We start from the raw sequence: 17,005 nt of genomic DNA, 5'->3' as shown, positions 1-17,005 counted from the left end.
TCCAAGATACTCGGGAAGCCAGGTACTTGGATTCTTCTGTGATCATCCACTCCATCCCACTGTCCAGGCTAGGATGAGATGGGTCAGGGTCCTAAACAAGGAGTTTTCAGAAAGGCCAGAATGAAATGTTGCCTGGCCACCAGGAGGGAGGAAGGGTGCTGGCTTGGCCAGAAGGATCCATGTCAGGCAACCAGGGTTTGTTTTGCCACAGATGAAGAAAGAATGGTGATTCATGAATGGAGAGCTGGCTGAGCTGTTGGAAAAGTCATGGGTGGGAAGGAGAGCTTCTGAGGACACTAGTCTCTCCTGACTGACACTGGTAATGCTACAGACGCTCTGGCAGGCCCCTCCACTCCATGGCTTCTATGTATTTTCACACGCTGTGAATGTTCTCAAATAATTTTTTCAGTCGGGATTGGGCAAAGCCCATTCACACACATTGCAAACGTCTGTGTCGGAGGCATCAGTTTATGCCATTGAATGACACATGAGGAAAAACTTTCATTTTTTTTTTTTTTTTGCTCTGCTTGTTTATTTCTCTCTAAATGATTCATTCTTCATAAGTTTCTTGCCCAGTGCCTATTTCTGCAACCATAGAAAAGATGTTAGTATTTACTGCATATTTTTGACTGGTTCTTACTCCCCACCCCCGAAGACTCTTCCTGTCATCTCCCAAGTCCCTTTGTTCCTACACCCTGGGAGGTGATAACTTTTAAAAAAAATCTGTCTACCATTTTGGACATTTAGTGACCAGTTTAGTGACTCGATGTTTCTCTTCTACTCTGTGGCTCTGAAAGGCTGCAGCTCTTAAGGATGAGGCTCAGAAGGGACTTATTCATCTAGAAAACATTCACCTCTTTCATAGACGGGCAGGAGAACAAGATTCTCCTTGACCAAAACCTGACATCAGTGTACAGCGATGTTGGAGGCAAAACTTCCTGAAGCTGCCTTGCACATTGAGTCCTGTGTCTTTACTCCTAGGGAAGAAGTGCCCACAGAGGGGTGGGAAAGAAAGTCTCCCACACAAGGAAGATGTGGCAAGAAGCGATCTCTCTCTATACAGAGAGTACATCCCTGCCACAGCGCTGCCATAGAAGGATACAGAGATAACACGCTGTATTTGGAGGTTTCTGTTTATTGACACACATGGACCTTGTGGCCTCATGTCATCCATAGAGGACGTGCTGAGTGCAGGGCATAACGAAGCTTTGGTATTCTGAGACAATTGATTTTTTTTTTTTGAGTTTTTACTTTAAGTTTTCCCTTGAGAAAACAGAGCCATAGGTATATTTCTATTAAATTATATATAAAAATTTAGAGAGAAATTAATATTTTGGTATTAAAGTCTGAATAGTTGTTTTTGTTGTTATTGTTTTCTAGTGACTTAGAGTCAACAGTATGGACTCTGGAGAACTTACGGGAAGGTTAGCAAATCCACAGGCAGGTATAAATAGTTGACTTATGAGGGGAAAGTGCTCAAAATCAGGATTCCGGAACACGGGCCATTATGGTTGGTAACAAGGCTGATTTAAATGGGTCACTCTGAGGGGAAGCTGTTTTGGTATATCATATCATCATTTTACACCCCATTTTTAGGGAAGTTCATCTACATAATTCTTTTTCCATGTATCTTTAAGTATTTCCAGTTTAGCATTGTTTCTTTGTATTTATGTAATCTCTTAGGTTTCTGACATCATCAACTCTGCAAAGGTGACAAAACAGAGGCTTTCATTGACCTCCCAAGGTTCACCCAGTGACATCAGTTAGACCTTATAGGTCATGTGCTATGTTGACTATGTTCTGTATGAATCAGAGAGCATTTCACTAAGGAGACTGTTTGGAAGGGTTTGGACAGGGTTAGCTGATTTAATTGAAGAGGAGACTCAGCCAAGAGCCTTACCAAGGCCTTAGGTGAGCAGACCCTGGTACTATTGAGTAGTAGGACTGGAGCTGCTTATCTAGACAGGCCGCCATTTTCTGGCATGTCAGGTGCATGTTTGCTAATTTTGTGCTTCTAGAAAGGGCTTGTCTGTCCACCGCAGCCTCTGTAGTCTCCATGGTAGATCCTAATCAAGAGCAAACATAAATTATGGAAGCCCCAGTGAGCATTTGGTGTGCTTCTGGGCCCTCATCCATGTCATAGTGGAGAATACTCATCCCCTAATCTGTTCTTAGCTCTCCTCCCTCTGCAGGCTGAATAATACTTTGCAAGACGAATCGAATGGAATATTCAGGATTAGTATTGGCAGAACACGTTAATGGTTCTCTTTCCACAGAAATCTTTTGGAGTCTGTAGTTCTTGAGATTAAACAGTTTTCTTTTATTTCATTTTAAGTAGATTATATTTTCTCGAGTTTCAGAAAATATATATTATAGACATTATATATGTATATAAATGACTTTTATATATGTAGATAAAGAATTTTGTTATTTGTGCTCCATTTTACCTGGAAATTTTAGAAGGTTTCTGAGTCTTACTTTCTGCAATTATAAACCAAGAATAAAATTGTAAAGAAATGCCTAGGCCCCTAATGGCATGGAAAAGAGTGTCATTACAAAAGCACCCCTTAAAAGAACACTGTCCATTCTTTGGGAAGAGCCACTGCATCTCAGGTGCTCGCAGAAATCCAAAAGCTCTCTTACAGTCAAAAGATGGGGAAAAAGAACAAGAGGCTAGTAAGTGAACTCAAAGGGAAACAGCTCTCATCTAATGGTGGCAGAGTGGCTCAGGAATTCAACAGATATCTTTTTAAGGTGTCTTTTCCATCCAGTCATCTTCACAAATCATCAGAATGTTCCTGAAAGCCCGGCACCTTGCAGGATAGAGTCTATGTCTGGATGCCACCACCTGACCTAGGGTTCTTATCTTTGAAAATGGACTAATAGTAATCATATTCCTTCCTGATGCACTGACCACAGGTTTGTCAACGAAGCCAGTAGACACCAAGTACCTTTTGTCTAAAGTGTGACACAGACATTAGGTACTACTTATTATGTAGTACTTTATGTGGCTTCATTTGGCCATGTTATGTATACGTGGCGACTTAGAACCTCATGCTTGATGTGCAGTGTGCTATCCAGGTGACCCTGGTGAAACTGGGCCACTAAATGACGATTACCGTCAAAATAATTTTAATACCAAGAGGTTACATCTGTATCCTGTGTTCCACCTCAGAGCTCCAAAATTGTTTTAATATATGTCTGCATATTAAAAGTAGCTCTTGTTATTATTAAGTTCTTTGGGCTCCTCATCTCTGCCCCACCTTTCTCTCAAGCGCACTTCCAAAATAAAATTTTATTTACCTTAAAATCTTCAGTTTTCAAGTCATAAATATTTATGAGAAGGATACATTCCTCTGTGTTACACATATTTACTACTATGAAATTATTGGTGGGAGTGAATTACCTACAATGTCTAATAAAGCTCTTCAAGCTCATTCCTTTATGTCATGATAGAAGACACTGGCTGTATAACTTTTTTAAATAGTGAGTGAGTGTGTGTGTGTGTGTGTGTGTGAGCTTAGAGCAAATTGAGATTTCCTTCCTCTGCAGGCTCTTGCTATCAAATATAAATGTAGTTATTTCTAGTTGCAGCAGACAGTAAGAACGATTGCACTTTTACTTCAAGCACTGAAACTAGTTTCCCCATTTTCTTTTGAATTTCCCAAAGTAAAGATGTCCTAGAAGGGAATGCTACATGGTACCACTTGGCCAAACCTGGAAAATATCATGCTCAGTGAAAGAAGCCAGGGACAAAGGGTGACATATTCTGTGAAGATCCAGAATAGGAAATCCATAGGAGCAGACAGCCATTTGGAGCTCACCTGGGACTGGGGGGAGGGGACAAGGGTGAGTGATGACTTCGTGGGTACCCTGTCACCCTTGGGGGGGCTGAAAATATTTTGGAACTAGACAGAGCTGGTAGTTGTATGACCTTTGACTACTAAATGCCACTGAATCACGTGCTTTAAAATGTGATGTGATGTGAATTTCACCTCAATAAAAAATTAATAAAGCTGTTTAAAGAAAAGAATAAAGGTATCATAAAGTGCCACATACAGAAAGCACATTTGCAGCAAGTATGTAAATCAAGAACTCTTTGTTGTACATTTTCTCCACCCCAGAGCGACAGGAGCTATCCAGCCAGTGGCCCTCCTCTGAAGGCCAGGCACTTGCTTGTCTGTCCATGTCGTGTCCCCCTTCAGTCTCCTGCCACGTGTTGTCGCTCCTGGCTCTGTGACTGCGTCCCCATCGGGCTCTGTCTGTCCTGTCCCCTGATCTCCACAACCCCCACTCCCACCCGGGCCCTCTTGCCTCCTGGCTGCGCTCCCTGATTCTGCTACCACTGCCCAGCCCTTCCCGTCTGTTCTTCCTGGCATCAGGCAGGCCTTCCAGGTTCACGGCCTCGGTCACATCCAGGCACCTGCGGGACTCTAGAGCTGCAGTGGCATTCCCTCCCGAGCAGGGATGTGCCTCCTCTCTAGACCGCATGCAGGGCCGTCTTCTGAAGTTCAGCCTGCTTTCATGCAGTGGCAGGTGCCTCTCGTCTCCTTTCCAGGCTGTCCCATGCCCCTGCCTAATGTCTGGTCAGGCCACAGTGGCCTGTTTGCCCAAGTTGCGGGGAGTAGGGCTTTCCCCACTCAGCCCCTTCCTCTTCGGCTCCCGCCTTCTCTCACTACCTTCACGTGCTTCTCCTACCTGGCTTTTGAGACCCCATGTCTTGGAATCCAGTGGCTCTCTTCCATCGGCTTAGCTCCATCTCTCCCTCCTCTGAATCCTTGGGGTACTTTGCTTGTGTCCCTTGCCTGCCTGTTTCATGGTCTGCCTTACGTTCTAGTAGAGGGTTCGTGGTTTGCCCAGAATCACCCACCTTGTGAACTGTGGAACAAGGATATACGTCTCCACTTTGCCTGCTTCAAAGACTGTGCTGCCAACAAATACCAATCATCTCCTTCCTATGGGCTTTGGACCTCTCCATCCCCCCGCCCCCGCCCCCGCACTTTGCCAGTGTGCACAATAGCTTCCTGACAACTGTTCCTGGCCTGTGCAGCAAGCCCTGTGCCTCTTTTTTTTTTTTTTTTTGTCACTATGTGACACTTCTATTTTTTAATTTTTTTTTATGATAGTCACAGAGAGAGAGAGAGAGAGAGAGAGAGAGGCAGAGACACAGGCAGAGGGAGAAGCAGGCTCCATGCACCGGGAGCCCGATGTGGGATTCGATCCTGGGTCTCCAGGATCGCGCCCCGGGCCTTTAGCAGGTGCTAAACCGCTGCGCCACCCAGGGATCCCGCCCTGTGCCTCTTTATGAAGAAGTTATATTTTTAAGGGGACTGTCCAATTAACTCTTGCTTAAGAGAGAAACAAAGCATGAAAAAATGCAATTGTCCTTAGTACTCCGCTTCTATGTTCTGCATTTTTTTTTGTATGTGGCCTCTATAGCCCCACTAAGCACAGACATTGATTGGAATCATTGTACCCAAATCTCCTTTCTCATCATTTCCATGGACCATTTTCCGATCTTGTGTTCCTCAAACTGACAGAATTTACATCTGTGTCATTAATTTTGAACTTAATTATATGCTATTTCATGTTATTTCTTAAATGATTTCTTCAGTTTTATGTGTTTCCAGAGTGCCGGTGGTCAAAGGTAGCCATCTCATGCATTTTGATGAATGAAAAAAGAGAAAGAGAAAAAACAAAAATCCCTTGGATGGATTTGATGATAATAAGTGTTTTAAAAGACACTACTTGAGGAGCACCTGGGTGGCTCAGTGGGTGAAGCAACTGCCTTAGGCTCAGGTCATGATCCTGGGTCACTGGGATCCACTGGGATTGAGCCCTGCATGCGGCTCCCTGATTAGTAGGGAGTCTGCTTCTCCCTCTGCCTCTTCCTCTCCCTGCTTCTCATGCACATGAGTGCTCTCTCTCTCTCTCAAATCAATAAAATCTTAAAAAAAAAAAATTTAAAAGTCACTATTTGAATCACTTGGAATTATTTGTCTTTGTTTTCGTACTGCCCGTCTAATCTAGCTATTTGATAAGCCAGCATTCCAGTCTTAACCCATCTGTGAATCTTTCAATTATTATCTCTATAACCAGATGCCCATCGGTTCAAAACTTGTTTAGGTTGAAAAACAACTGAACATTGCTCTATTTAAAAAATTATCTTGCTGGTGGTGGCAGGGGAAACAATCATGTTTTAAGCCATAATGAATATAGAACAGTCTTTGTGTCCTTGGCATTTGCTAGAAGCAAGTAGCTTAAGTGAAATCAAACACTGAGAGAATTGTAAAGAGATAAGGAGACAAGTTTAATAAAGATTTCCTTTCTCAGATGCGGCATCCTTCTGACTTCTTCCTGCCATTAAATTCTGCTTGTGTTTGGTTGAAAATAAACTTCAAAAACAGCTTTATGATTTTAAAGAAATGCCAAATTATGTAAAAAGATCATACTGTTACTCTAATTTAAATTTTAAAAGGGGGTAGGAGGAGGGAGAGTGGGTCTCCAGAAAATAGATTTTTTAAAAATCCAACTGTACTTAAGGCATTGTAACACCTTTGCCAAGAGGCCGACTTGTGAGGGAGTAAAGTAGAAATTCTGATGACAGTTTTTTTTTTTTTTTTTTTTTTTTTTTAAGGGAGCTAGAAAGATGTCTCTCCACCCGCTCAGAGTGACGTGTGACTGTCTGAGAACATCTGGGTGAACAACAGGAACGGAGAGCCTAATATTGACCTTTGGCTTTTTCTTCCTCTCTTCCCTCTGCAGGTTACCTATCTGGGTAAAGTCCCCACCACAGGCATGCAGTTTCTGTCGGGCTGCACAGAAAAGCCAGTCATCGAGCTCTGGAAGAAGCACACGCTAGCCCGAGAAGATGTCTTTCCAGCCAATGCCCTTCTGGAAATCCGACCATTCCAAGTGTGGCTCCATCACCTTGACCACAAAGGTGAAGCCACGGTGCACATGGATACCTTCCAGGTGGCGCGCATCGCCTACTGCACCGCCGACCACAACGTGAGCCCCAACATCTTCGCCTGGGTTTACAGGGAGATAAACGATGACCTGTCCTACCAGATGGACTGCCACGCTGTAGAGTGTGAGAGCAAGCTTGAGGCCAAGAAGCTGGCCCACGCCATGATGGAGGCCTTCAAGAAGACTTTCCACAGTATGAAGAGCGATGGTCGGATCCATAGGAACAGCTCATCGGAAGAAGTTTCCCAGGAATTGGAATCCGATGATGGCTGAAGGAACTAAGGACACTTCAGCAAGGCAGCATTGGTCAAGGAATTCAAGATGATAGATGAATAAGCAATGATTCAAATTTGGGAAGAAAAGACTGCCAAACGATTGGCCCACCAAGCTTTTTAAATTCAGAAGAGCAATTCTAAATCTAAAGAAATGTATCATTAAAGTAATTACATTACATTGAAACCTGCTGCTGCTGTGACTGTGAGGAGGGTGGGTGGGCAGATGGGGAGGAAAGTTCTAGACTCTCTTCTTTTTCTCCCCCCACCTCATTTCCCAATGCCTCCCTGTAGGAGACCTCCATGCCAGTTATCACCACTCTCAGGCAAATACGCTGCGGCTGTTGTTTGATGGCCCGTTCCAATTTGCCTTATGAAATCCAACAAGAATGTTAGATGCACCTGTAGGGTCCCTAGTCGTGATGGGGGGTTGGGAGGTGCAGGCACAGGGGCCGCAGAGCTAGAGAAACACCTCAGGCTCATCCTGAGAGCCCCTCTCCCTGGCATGTCTCAGATTTTCTCCTCAGTAAGCAAATCAGCACAGCCTTTATTGAGCTTTACAACTAACAACCTGATAGTCGGCAGTTAATTCACAGTTAAAGATAATGCTTTTATTTACATAAATATATCAAGTAGTACCCCCTTATTGTATTCACTTCATCTATTTTCTTAGAATACTTGCGACTACTAATAGCTGCTTTCCTCATCCCTCCTCATCCACCGTCTTCCCCCTTCCAACCCAGCCAACGTCCCTAGGGGATGGATTCTCAGCATACACCGCAGGACGCAAAAAGGGAAGAAAATACCCAAGCAGATAAACAATCAAAAGTAGGAGTTTAAAACGGCCACCACAACCAGAGAAACCCTGGGAAAAGGGAATAGATGATCAGTAAGTGAGCAAACTCCATGTAGGCTGTCCTTTGATCAATTCGGATTTCTGGTAGCCTATTTAGTTGATGGTCCTGTCTGATGAATCCTTCATGGCAAGCTTCAGATCTGATTGGGCATCACCAAGGGAGCCTTGCCCCGATCACTCAACACTGCACTCGAATAGGGAATGTGTTCTATACACCCGGCTTGTCTAGAGAAACGGTGTCCACCTTAATCTAAAGGGAAATCTGACCTCGTCATCTTAAAATTGGTGATCGCTTAGGCTCAAGAGTTGTCGGTTGTTCACTGTTTCTATTGAGATATTCTCACAAAGAGAGCCTGAGATTTCTCAGTGTCATGGATCTTTAGATATGAGAAACACAGAGTCAACACTGAATGAAATTGAAAGTTTTGATTCAAATACATACATTTAAGGCCAGGAGCAGATGGCCAGTTTTCCAGGTCATGCTGCTCCTTGATTCAAGTCTGTTTCTAATCCCGGGAATGTTAGGGGCACCGGGGCACCTTACAGAAGCCTTAAATGAGAGCTCATCCAATCCAGAGAATACTGGTGTCGGCGTTTTGGTCTGTGTATCTGCGTGTCCGTGTATGCGTTTGTGTGTGTGTACATGTGCCCCCGTGTGTGGGTCCAGTTTTAAGGCATGTAGAATAAGCATGGAGTCGTATTGAGAAGAACTCGCCTCTTGGAGATATTGCTTGCTGCTCTACAAACACATGTAAACTATTCTTTAGCATAAATGCATTCATTCTTTAATAAAAAATATGTTTGCATTAATAAAGCTGAGGACTTTCCTACTTTATACGTCTTTCCTTCTTTAAGTAATGAAAACCTGAAGGACAAAATACACCAACTTGTGTAAATAGGGAACTCTACCTAAAAAACCTGTATACCTGGTCATAAATAACCCATTCCTTGACTGTGCTTAAAAATCTTGTTTTATTTTCCAATGCTCAACTTATATTTAATTACTGCCCCTTCACTGAGATGGTATCATGCCAACCACTGAAATAGTTATTCAGTATGGTGGACTTAGTTCAGAGGAGAGTCTTCCAGAACGTTTTGCGAGCGATCACCATTTATAAAATCTTGTGTTCCATCTTGGGAGAGAACCTGTGCTGAAATCCTGGAAGGTAAACACAGAATGATTCCCTCTGACAGCACTGGTTAAAAATGTTTCCTGCAGGCCATGATTTCTCAGAGCGACCCCATTAATCTAGCAAGGCAGGTGGCCGTGGAGCCCGCATGTCTTGAGCAGTGCCCTTCATGGACTCCGTAACCAACATAAAGCCTCCTGAAGTGAAAATATGAGAGCCCACTGAAGAGCGGCACTCAATTAAGAATTACCACCCATCTCCTCAAATTCAAATGGCATTCTCCCTCATTGACCTTTCCTCAATTTCAATTTCACTACCTCGTCCTTGAATATGCCTCTGAGTGGGAGAGAAAAAAAAAGAAAAAACCCAGCCAGCATATATTTCAAAGCAACACCATTTTCCTCTCACAGTAAAAATTAAATCCCAAGTGCATGTATGGTTATTTATCGCAGAGAGCGTTTGCTGGTATTTTGAGGGGGGCTACTGAGTGTGACATGCTAAGTAATTGGCTCTCGTAATATTGCTGTGAGCTTTTGCTTGAGATGATTAGTAAGCAATTTAAAGATAAATACACAACGACATCTTCCAAATAGCTAATGAAGTCTTTGGGGACAGCCGGTATTAATTCCCCTCGGGGGGTGGGGGGTTACAACTTGCATTTTTTTTAATGCTTTGTGTTCTTCGTTTCTGTATTATACATTCCACACTGGTGGTCACAAAGCTTATGTTAACTCATAAGCCCCCCAGAAATATCCTGTAAGTGGATTTGGCAGTTATTTTAGAGATGAAGAAACTCACTGCTAGGATGTGTTTGATGGAGACTTGGAACCCTTTGATTTCTGGTCCAGGGCTGTTGTTGTATTTAGGCAAGATCTACCTCTTTGGGATTTTTTTTATTTCTATTCTCCTTAAATTTCCTAGCTAATTTTTTTTTTTTTTAAGATTTTCTTTATTTATTTTAGAGAAAGAGAGCACGAGCCAGAAGAGGGGGCAGAGGGAGAGGGAGAGAATCTCAAACAGACTCCCTGATGAACATGGAGACTGACCTGAGGCCCTACACAGGGCTCAATCTCACCACCCTGAGCTCATGACCTGAGCTGAAACCAGGAGTCAGACCCTTAGCCTAACCGACTGAGCCATCCAGGTCCCCCTCCTCTAGCTTATTTTAAATTAGCATTCTACACTACTATAAATAAACATACTTTGCTGTTTGTTTCCAAGGATTTTTAATAACAATAGAAAAAATTTTAAAAGCAAACAAAGGCCTAGGAAGTTTTATTTGAGCACAAATAACATAATATGAGATTTTACTTAAGTATTTTATTGGCTGTGCTCAATAGACAAAATACTCTTTCCATCCCTATGGAACCAAGATGAATGGTATTTTGTTTTTCTCAGGACATATTAGAACACTGAGTCACGCCTTTCTGCTAGAGCATCCTGTAATTTCTCTTCATTCACTGCATTTTAAATTCTGTATTTATTTGTATGATTACCGAAGTATTTGTTTAAGCCTCTGGGGTGTAAGTGTCATTAAGATGGGGATTTTGTCCCTTTTGTTCACATTTCGTCTCTAGTCATAGATTACAGAATTTGTGTTTTACACTTGTTTTTGTTTATTTCTGTTGTTGAAAACATAGAGGGGTATTAGGGGAGAGTGATTTTATTTTTCCAACAATAGGAAGCGCATGAAGACAGCTGATTTTTCTCCAAATTTGTACTTCAGAAAACATTTTTTCTTTGTTCTCTCTTTTTCCTTTTCCCACTTTTTTTCCCCTTCTTCCCCTCCATCCTTTTCGACTTTGATTATTTATACAACAGACTTTCTCTGATTTTAGCAGGAAGAGCATATGTGCTGAGATCATGTTTTAGTTCATGATCCATTGATGCAAAATTTGACAACATTGTCAAACACTTCAGATTATCCTAATTTGCTCTTACTTGTTATTACTTCTCAGTCAGATGGGGCATGATGGCAATTTAATTCGTCATAGCGTACTATTCTTAAGCACTCCAAAAATGTGTGATATATCTCTTCATCTTCTAGGTACACCCTAGACTGGACTGTGGTGAAGGTGAACGTTCCCTTAATTGCCAAATTCTGATTGATCTTCAAGAAACTTTCCTTTTAGACACCCAGATTTGGCTTTTAGAGTAATTTTATGGGACACAGTTGTTCAACTTAAGAACTCTGGCTGCTTCTTTTGAAGAGGTACCCTCTGATAATAGTTACCAGAAGAGAACTATGTATGGTGCATAAACCCCAAGCTTAGAAAGAAAAACAACTGCATGGGTAAAAGCAAATTACTAAAGGAAGAAAAATCTAAACCATCTTATTTTGGACATTTACAAATAAACTACAATATTTTTTTAAACGAATCTAAGACATAATCTTGCACACTTGAGCAAAGACCAACATTCACAGAGAGATTTGAGGAGAATGTTTCTCTTGGAATGTCCTAGTAAGATTATTTTGGGTTTTGCTTAAGCACCCAAAATTGGTTATTCAACCGTAATCTGAATAGTTTTTGCCTAGGAAACCTATGACTATCATTTAAAAACATTTTTAAGTTCCTACCACATTTTCAATAGCTTAGCTTAGAGGCTACTCTAAGAAAGTACTGAGGTGATCTGAAAATGGATTTGCTGAAGTATTACACATTTTTAAGCCCTTCATAATAAATTACCAACAATTCTCAATACTTTTGCGTCTATAGAGTCATTTAACAATTATTTTCTTAATAAAAGATGTTTCATTCCATTATGGGCCGTTTAAAATGCTATGAGATTTGTAAAATAAAACATGATCCTGTGTAGGACCTACTTGATTTCAGACCTTTCATTATGTGATGCTGGTTGCCATTCCAGAACATTCTTTGTCCTTTTGGGGGCAAAGCCTAAGAGATACATTTAAGGAAATACCCACTTGTCAGAAAGAGCTAAGAAATGACTCCTTTCCAGGGTCACTTTTTAATGTAAATTTGGGAACAAGACCAAGATTGATCACAGACATGAACTAGGGCTTCTGATCCCAATTTTGCACAGAAAAAAAATCTAATGATAAATGTTACATCCATAATTGGATTATCTTCACACGGATGCTCTTATGGTATAAGAAGATTTTAATATGGGGGGCCTAGGATGGAATTAGACCTTTAATTTTAGTCTTTTGCCAAATTATCTTCTTGCCTTTCTCCATTTTAATTGCAACAGCTTTTCCTAGAATTTAGTACTGCACTTTCAGAAACTAGTACAGTAAAACATCATTAATTTAGGTAAAACTAATTAGGAGTTGGTGGTTTGGGGCTTGAAAAGCTCAAGTTTTATGTTTATTTTTAATAAGCAAAATAAATAGGATGAATAGCATTGTTATTGGAAGTGTTTGCCTGCTTGGGAAAAACTGCTTCCACATATTACAATAACAATTTACTAGACATGGTTTAATTTCAGCATAAGTAGAAGCTGGTACAGCTGAAATTGAGGCTTTGATGTGCTGGTTTCAAGCCATTATTCTTTATTTATTAAAGCAGGTTCTCCACTAAGCAACAGATGGTTAATGCAATTCTAGGACTCAGAGCCCTTGGAAGTAAAAAAAATTCCTCTTCTACTCATCATTTATATACATCTTTACTTTCAGTTAGTATAACTCTTTGATCTTATCAGCATAACTCCCTCCAAAAATGAAATGAAACGCTTCCTGTTTCTCATAGAAATATTTCTATTAAAATAATTGAAATTATTTTCTGATCATCAAGCTTTAATAATTTTCTCCTTGCGACTCGTTTTTTTCTTACATTATTAAGACACTAAATTATTGTGGATTACCTTATGAAGCTCAGTGCCTCATCAAGATCATATAAGTCAGTTATGACCAATTATGGTTAGTGGTCTGGTTTGTATTTAAAGTTTAACATTTTACTTTTCAGATACGGGAATGCATTTAGGATTTGCAGAGTAATTGTAGTGGTACCAATTTGATCATCATGTTAGCTCCGCATGGGTGGGGAATGAGGTTCAGAGGGTCTCTGCACTCTGCCCAAGAGGACGTGATAGAGAGACCAAGTGGGCAGCACTGGATCCAGCCCATGTTCTTTTAGCAGAGCCTGGCCCTTGGCATGGGGAGCATGGTGTCAGTCCAGAGGAAGAGGCACCTTTTTGCAATCCATCAGCCAAGAGGAATTTACCTTTGTGTAATAATCATCCTATAAGGTAGATAACTTTTCCATCAGGGTAGAAATTTCTTTTGTGAATGAATAGCATCTTAAAATAGCAGTCCTGAGTTATATCTATATCTTTGTTCTCAATGTATTCTTTTCAGATACGTGAAATAGCAAACACTGGACACTTTTCACTATACCACATGTTTCGTAAACAAAAGGAGGGCACATGAGGCCCACCAGTGACCTTCTAGAAATCAGCAATAGCTCTTGAGTTCACATTCTGGAGAGGAGCCATCTTATCTAAAGTTGCCTAACTTTTAGGCTCAGAATCACAGCGGGTGTGAGCTTTAAGTCATCACATTCAAAGTGCTATTGTAGGAAAAGTTGTAAAGCATCAAAATCATTGTTCTCTTAGAGACATTTCTTCTCTGTGACTCTTGAAAGAAAAGAGTGAGGCATCCCACGCGTTGGGCAACCTCAGAAAGTGGAAGAAAAATTCATTCTGGGCGACTCCAGGGATGCCAGAGAGCCTCAGAACCTGAAGGTACAACTTGGCTCCTCTCTCACTCCCTGGGACAGATCTCTGAGGCAGAAGTCTCATTTATTTCTTCTGCTCTCTCAATTCAGTCACTGACCCACACCTTTCCCGTGGCTGGAAGTGTCACAGCAGAAAGAACAGAGGTCAAAGAACAGTGGCTTCCAAAGAAGTGAGGAAGGAACCCTGTGTCACCCACAATTTGGTTTCAGTCAGACCAGCTCTGTGAACCTGAGATCACTTCTGGACTTGGGACATTCATCTTTTGTCTGCAAAGGGTTCCTGAGAGCCCTCAAAGGCCACAGTAACAGAACTTCTCTGGATTACTCTTCTATTTCTGGGCAAGGAAGGAGAATAGCTTCTTTTTTTAAGATTTTATTTATTTATTCATGAGAGACATAGAGAGAGGCAGAGACACAGGCAGAGGGAGAAGCAGGCTCCCTGTGGGGAGCTTTATGCAGGACTGAATCCCAGGACCCTGAGATCATGACCGGAGCCAAAGGCAAACACTCAACCACTGAGCCACCCAGGTGCCCTGAAAATAGCTTCTTACCTGAACAGAGAACCTCCAGCCCCACCATTCTTGATGCCCAGAGCTCCTATTGTTCTAAAACTGGTTTGATTATGCCAGAATTTTACTTACAGTTTTTCCAAGGCATCTTCATTGTCTGCAAGAGACACTAGTTACTGTTCTCCCTCTCTCTTTCCTTCCCTCCCTCCCCATCTTCCTTAACTTTCTATGTTGCTGTGATAAACAAACTTCTCAAGCTGGCCCTCACCTGCTGTTCCAGGCTCAGATTTGAACCCTTCCGTGTGTTGCCCTGGGTAAAGAACTTACCATCTCAGGCAAAGAATTCAACATCTCAGTTTCCTCATCTGTAAAATGAGAATAATAGGTGTCTAACTTAGAGAGCTGCAATGAAATGTAAATGAGTGAATATAAATGAAGTACTTAGCCCAGATCCAGCATCTCACAAGTGTTCAGTCAATGCTGCTCTTTGGGGGTTTTCACTTTTGCTTCTCACTCCTTCGTAGGGATGTGTTGGATAGCCTATAGTAGTCTTTGTAATTCCACAAAAGGGCTGGAGTTTAGGCTTTGGAGTGCTTTGCTCTTGGGTCAAATCCTCCCCTCTTTATGGATGAAGCTCCTTCTTCCAGGCTTCCACAGACTTGTGAAAAACCACTACGGTCTTGACACAAGGCCATTATTTTCTTCTATGTCTTCCTCGCCCTGATCTGAGAGCTTTTAGAACAATGCTGTCCCATAGACCTCTACTGCTGGCCACATGTGTAATTTGAAATGTTTTTAGCAGTCAAATTAAACAAATTAAAAGAAAGAACAGGGGCATCTGGCTGGTTGAGCATCTGCCTTTAGCTCAGGTCATGATCCTGGGGTCCTGGGATGGAGTCCCACATCAGGCTCCCTGTGAGGAGCCTCCTTCTCCCTCTGCCTATATCTCTACCTCTCTCATGAGTAAACAAATAAAATCTTAAAAAATAAAAGAAAGAGGAGAAATTAATTTCGATAATATACTTAAACCAAAATACTTAAACTCTTAGTATTGCAATACATACCTAAAAAATGTATGAATGAGAGATTTCACATTCTTGCAGATAGTCTCTGACATCTGATATATATTTTATAGGCTACGGCATGTTGAGTGCTCAATAGCTACATCTGAGTGGTGCTGCTGTAGGTCATTGAGGATGGGCGCTGTGGCCTGTTCTTCCCTGCACCCATAGAGTCCCTCTTAGTGGCTGAGACACTCAGAAATGTCAATTTAATGAATAAAATGGTGAATCTATTACCACTCCATCAGGCGTGTGAGAATATAACTTTTTTAGGGCTGCTGTGACAAACTGGGTGGGTTAAACAACTGTGACCTCACAGCTTTGGAAGCTAGAAGGCCAAGATCAAGGTGTTGTCACAGTTTCTTCCTCCTGAGACTATGAGCAGAGATCTGTTCCATGCCTTCTGGGGGATTTCCTGGCCATCTTTGGCATTCTTTGGCTTCTGCACCATCACCTAGCTCTCTGTCTTTATATTCAGAAGGCCTTTTCCTGGGTGTGTGTATGTTTGTCTCCAAATTTCCCCTTTTCATAAGGATGCCAGTCATACTGGATTAGGACTTTTAAATAATTATACCTGCAGTGATTCTATTTCCAAATAAGGTCATGTTCTGCAATACTGGGGATTAAGCCTTCAACATATGAAGTTGGGTGGAGGACACAATTCAATCCATAAGGATAAGGCAGGTGGTAAAACTGAGTCATACTTTAGAGTGCATGATTTGGAGGCTTCACTGCTGATCGTTCCACTCCAAATTCAGCACTTTTTCTACTCTTGCCACCGTGGGTAGCCCTCTTTGTCTGGGTTTGGTTTCTCTTGGCCAGCCAGGATTGTGGTTGAGTTATCAAGGACATAGCAGACAGTCCTTTGAAGTATATTTTCATTTAAAATTTTTGAATTTCCTTGTGAAATAAAGTTAGCATGGTTCTTAAATACATACGCATTTCAAGGAGATGAAATTCCCTGAACTCAGCCCTTTCCCATCTGCCATTATTATATCCTGTCCGGTAATCGCTGGCTTCGGTTGTCTGCTGGGGGAAATGAGGTTGTGAGGGAAAGGCAGCTTGAGAACTAAAAAAAATAAATAAATAAGGAAGTTTGAAGCAGGCAGGAATGGCTCTTCCTGTATGTGACAACATTAGGCAACTCTTAGGCCAAGTTTTCCAGGCTGGAACAACCTTGGTCTAAACCAATGCCCACAATTCCCCCATGGACCCCCCTGTGCTTTTCACTGGGAATTGGTGTTTTCCAGTATGATCCAACCAACATCCCCACATCACAAAAAGAAGAAGCCTTTGAAGGCCAGAATTTGGGATTTGCCAGTAACACAAGGATTGTGGTGCTTTTCCGCATCTGCTGTTCCAGGTTCTGTGGTTGTGTCTAGCTTTGTCTTGTAAGCATGTGCTCTGTACCACACTGAAGGATCAGATCCCCCTGCCTCCTTGTGGAAGAACAGCATTCCCCAGGCATTTAAAAAGCAGCTTCAGGGTTGCTCTGTCAAGATAAGCCCATA

At 41.8% G+C, this 17,005-nt stretch overlaps 1 protein-coding gene across 4 annotated transcripts in view; it reads left to right on the top strand.

Annotated features, from left to right (window-relative positions):
- PID1 (phosphotyrosine interaction domain containing 1) overlaps positions 1–8,932 on the top strand; it is a 225,554-nt gene extending 216,622 nt beyond the window's left edge. For all 4 annotated transcript variants that reach the window (XM_077869101.1, XM_077869102.1, XM_077869105.1 and 1 more), the window contains exon 3: positions 6,766–8,932. In XM_077869101.1, the coding sequence (XP_077725227.1) occupies positions 6,766–7,242 (477 nt within the window). In that variant the 3' untranslated portion in view covers positions 7,243–8,932. The remainder of the gene's footprint in view (positions 1–6,765) is intronic.
- The last annotated feature ends 8,073 nt before the right edge of the window (positions 8,933–17,005 follow it).

This window comes from Canis aureus, chromosome 24 (genome assembly GCF_053574225.1).
Source record: "Canis aureus isolate CA01 chromosome 24, VMU_Caureus_v.1.0, whole genome shotgun sequence".
NCBI lineage: Eukaryota > Metazoa > Chordata > Mammalia > Carnivora > Canidae > Canis > Canis aureus.
Note: the sequence above shows the minus strand (reverse complement) of the source record. Positions and strands in the feature narration are given on the sequence as shown.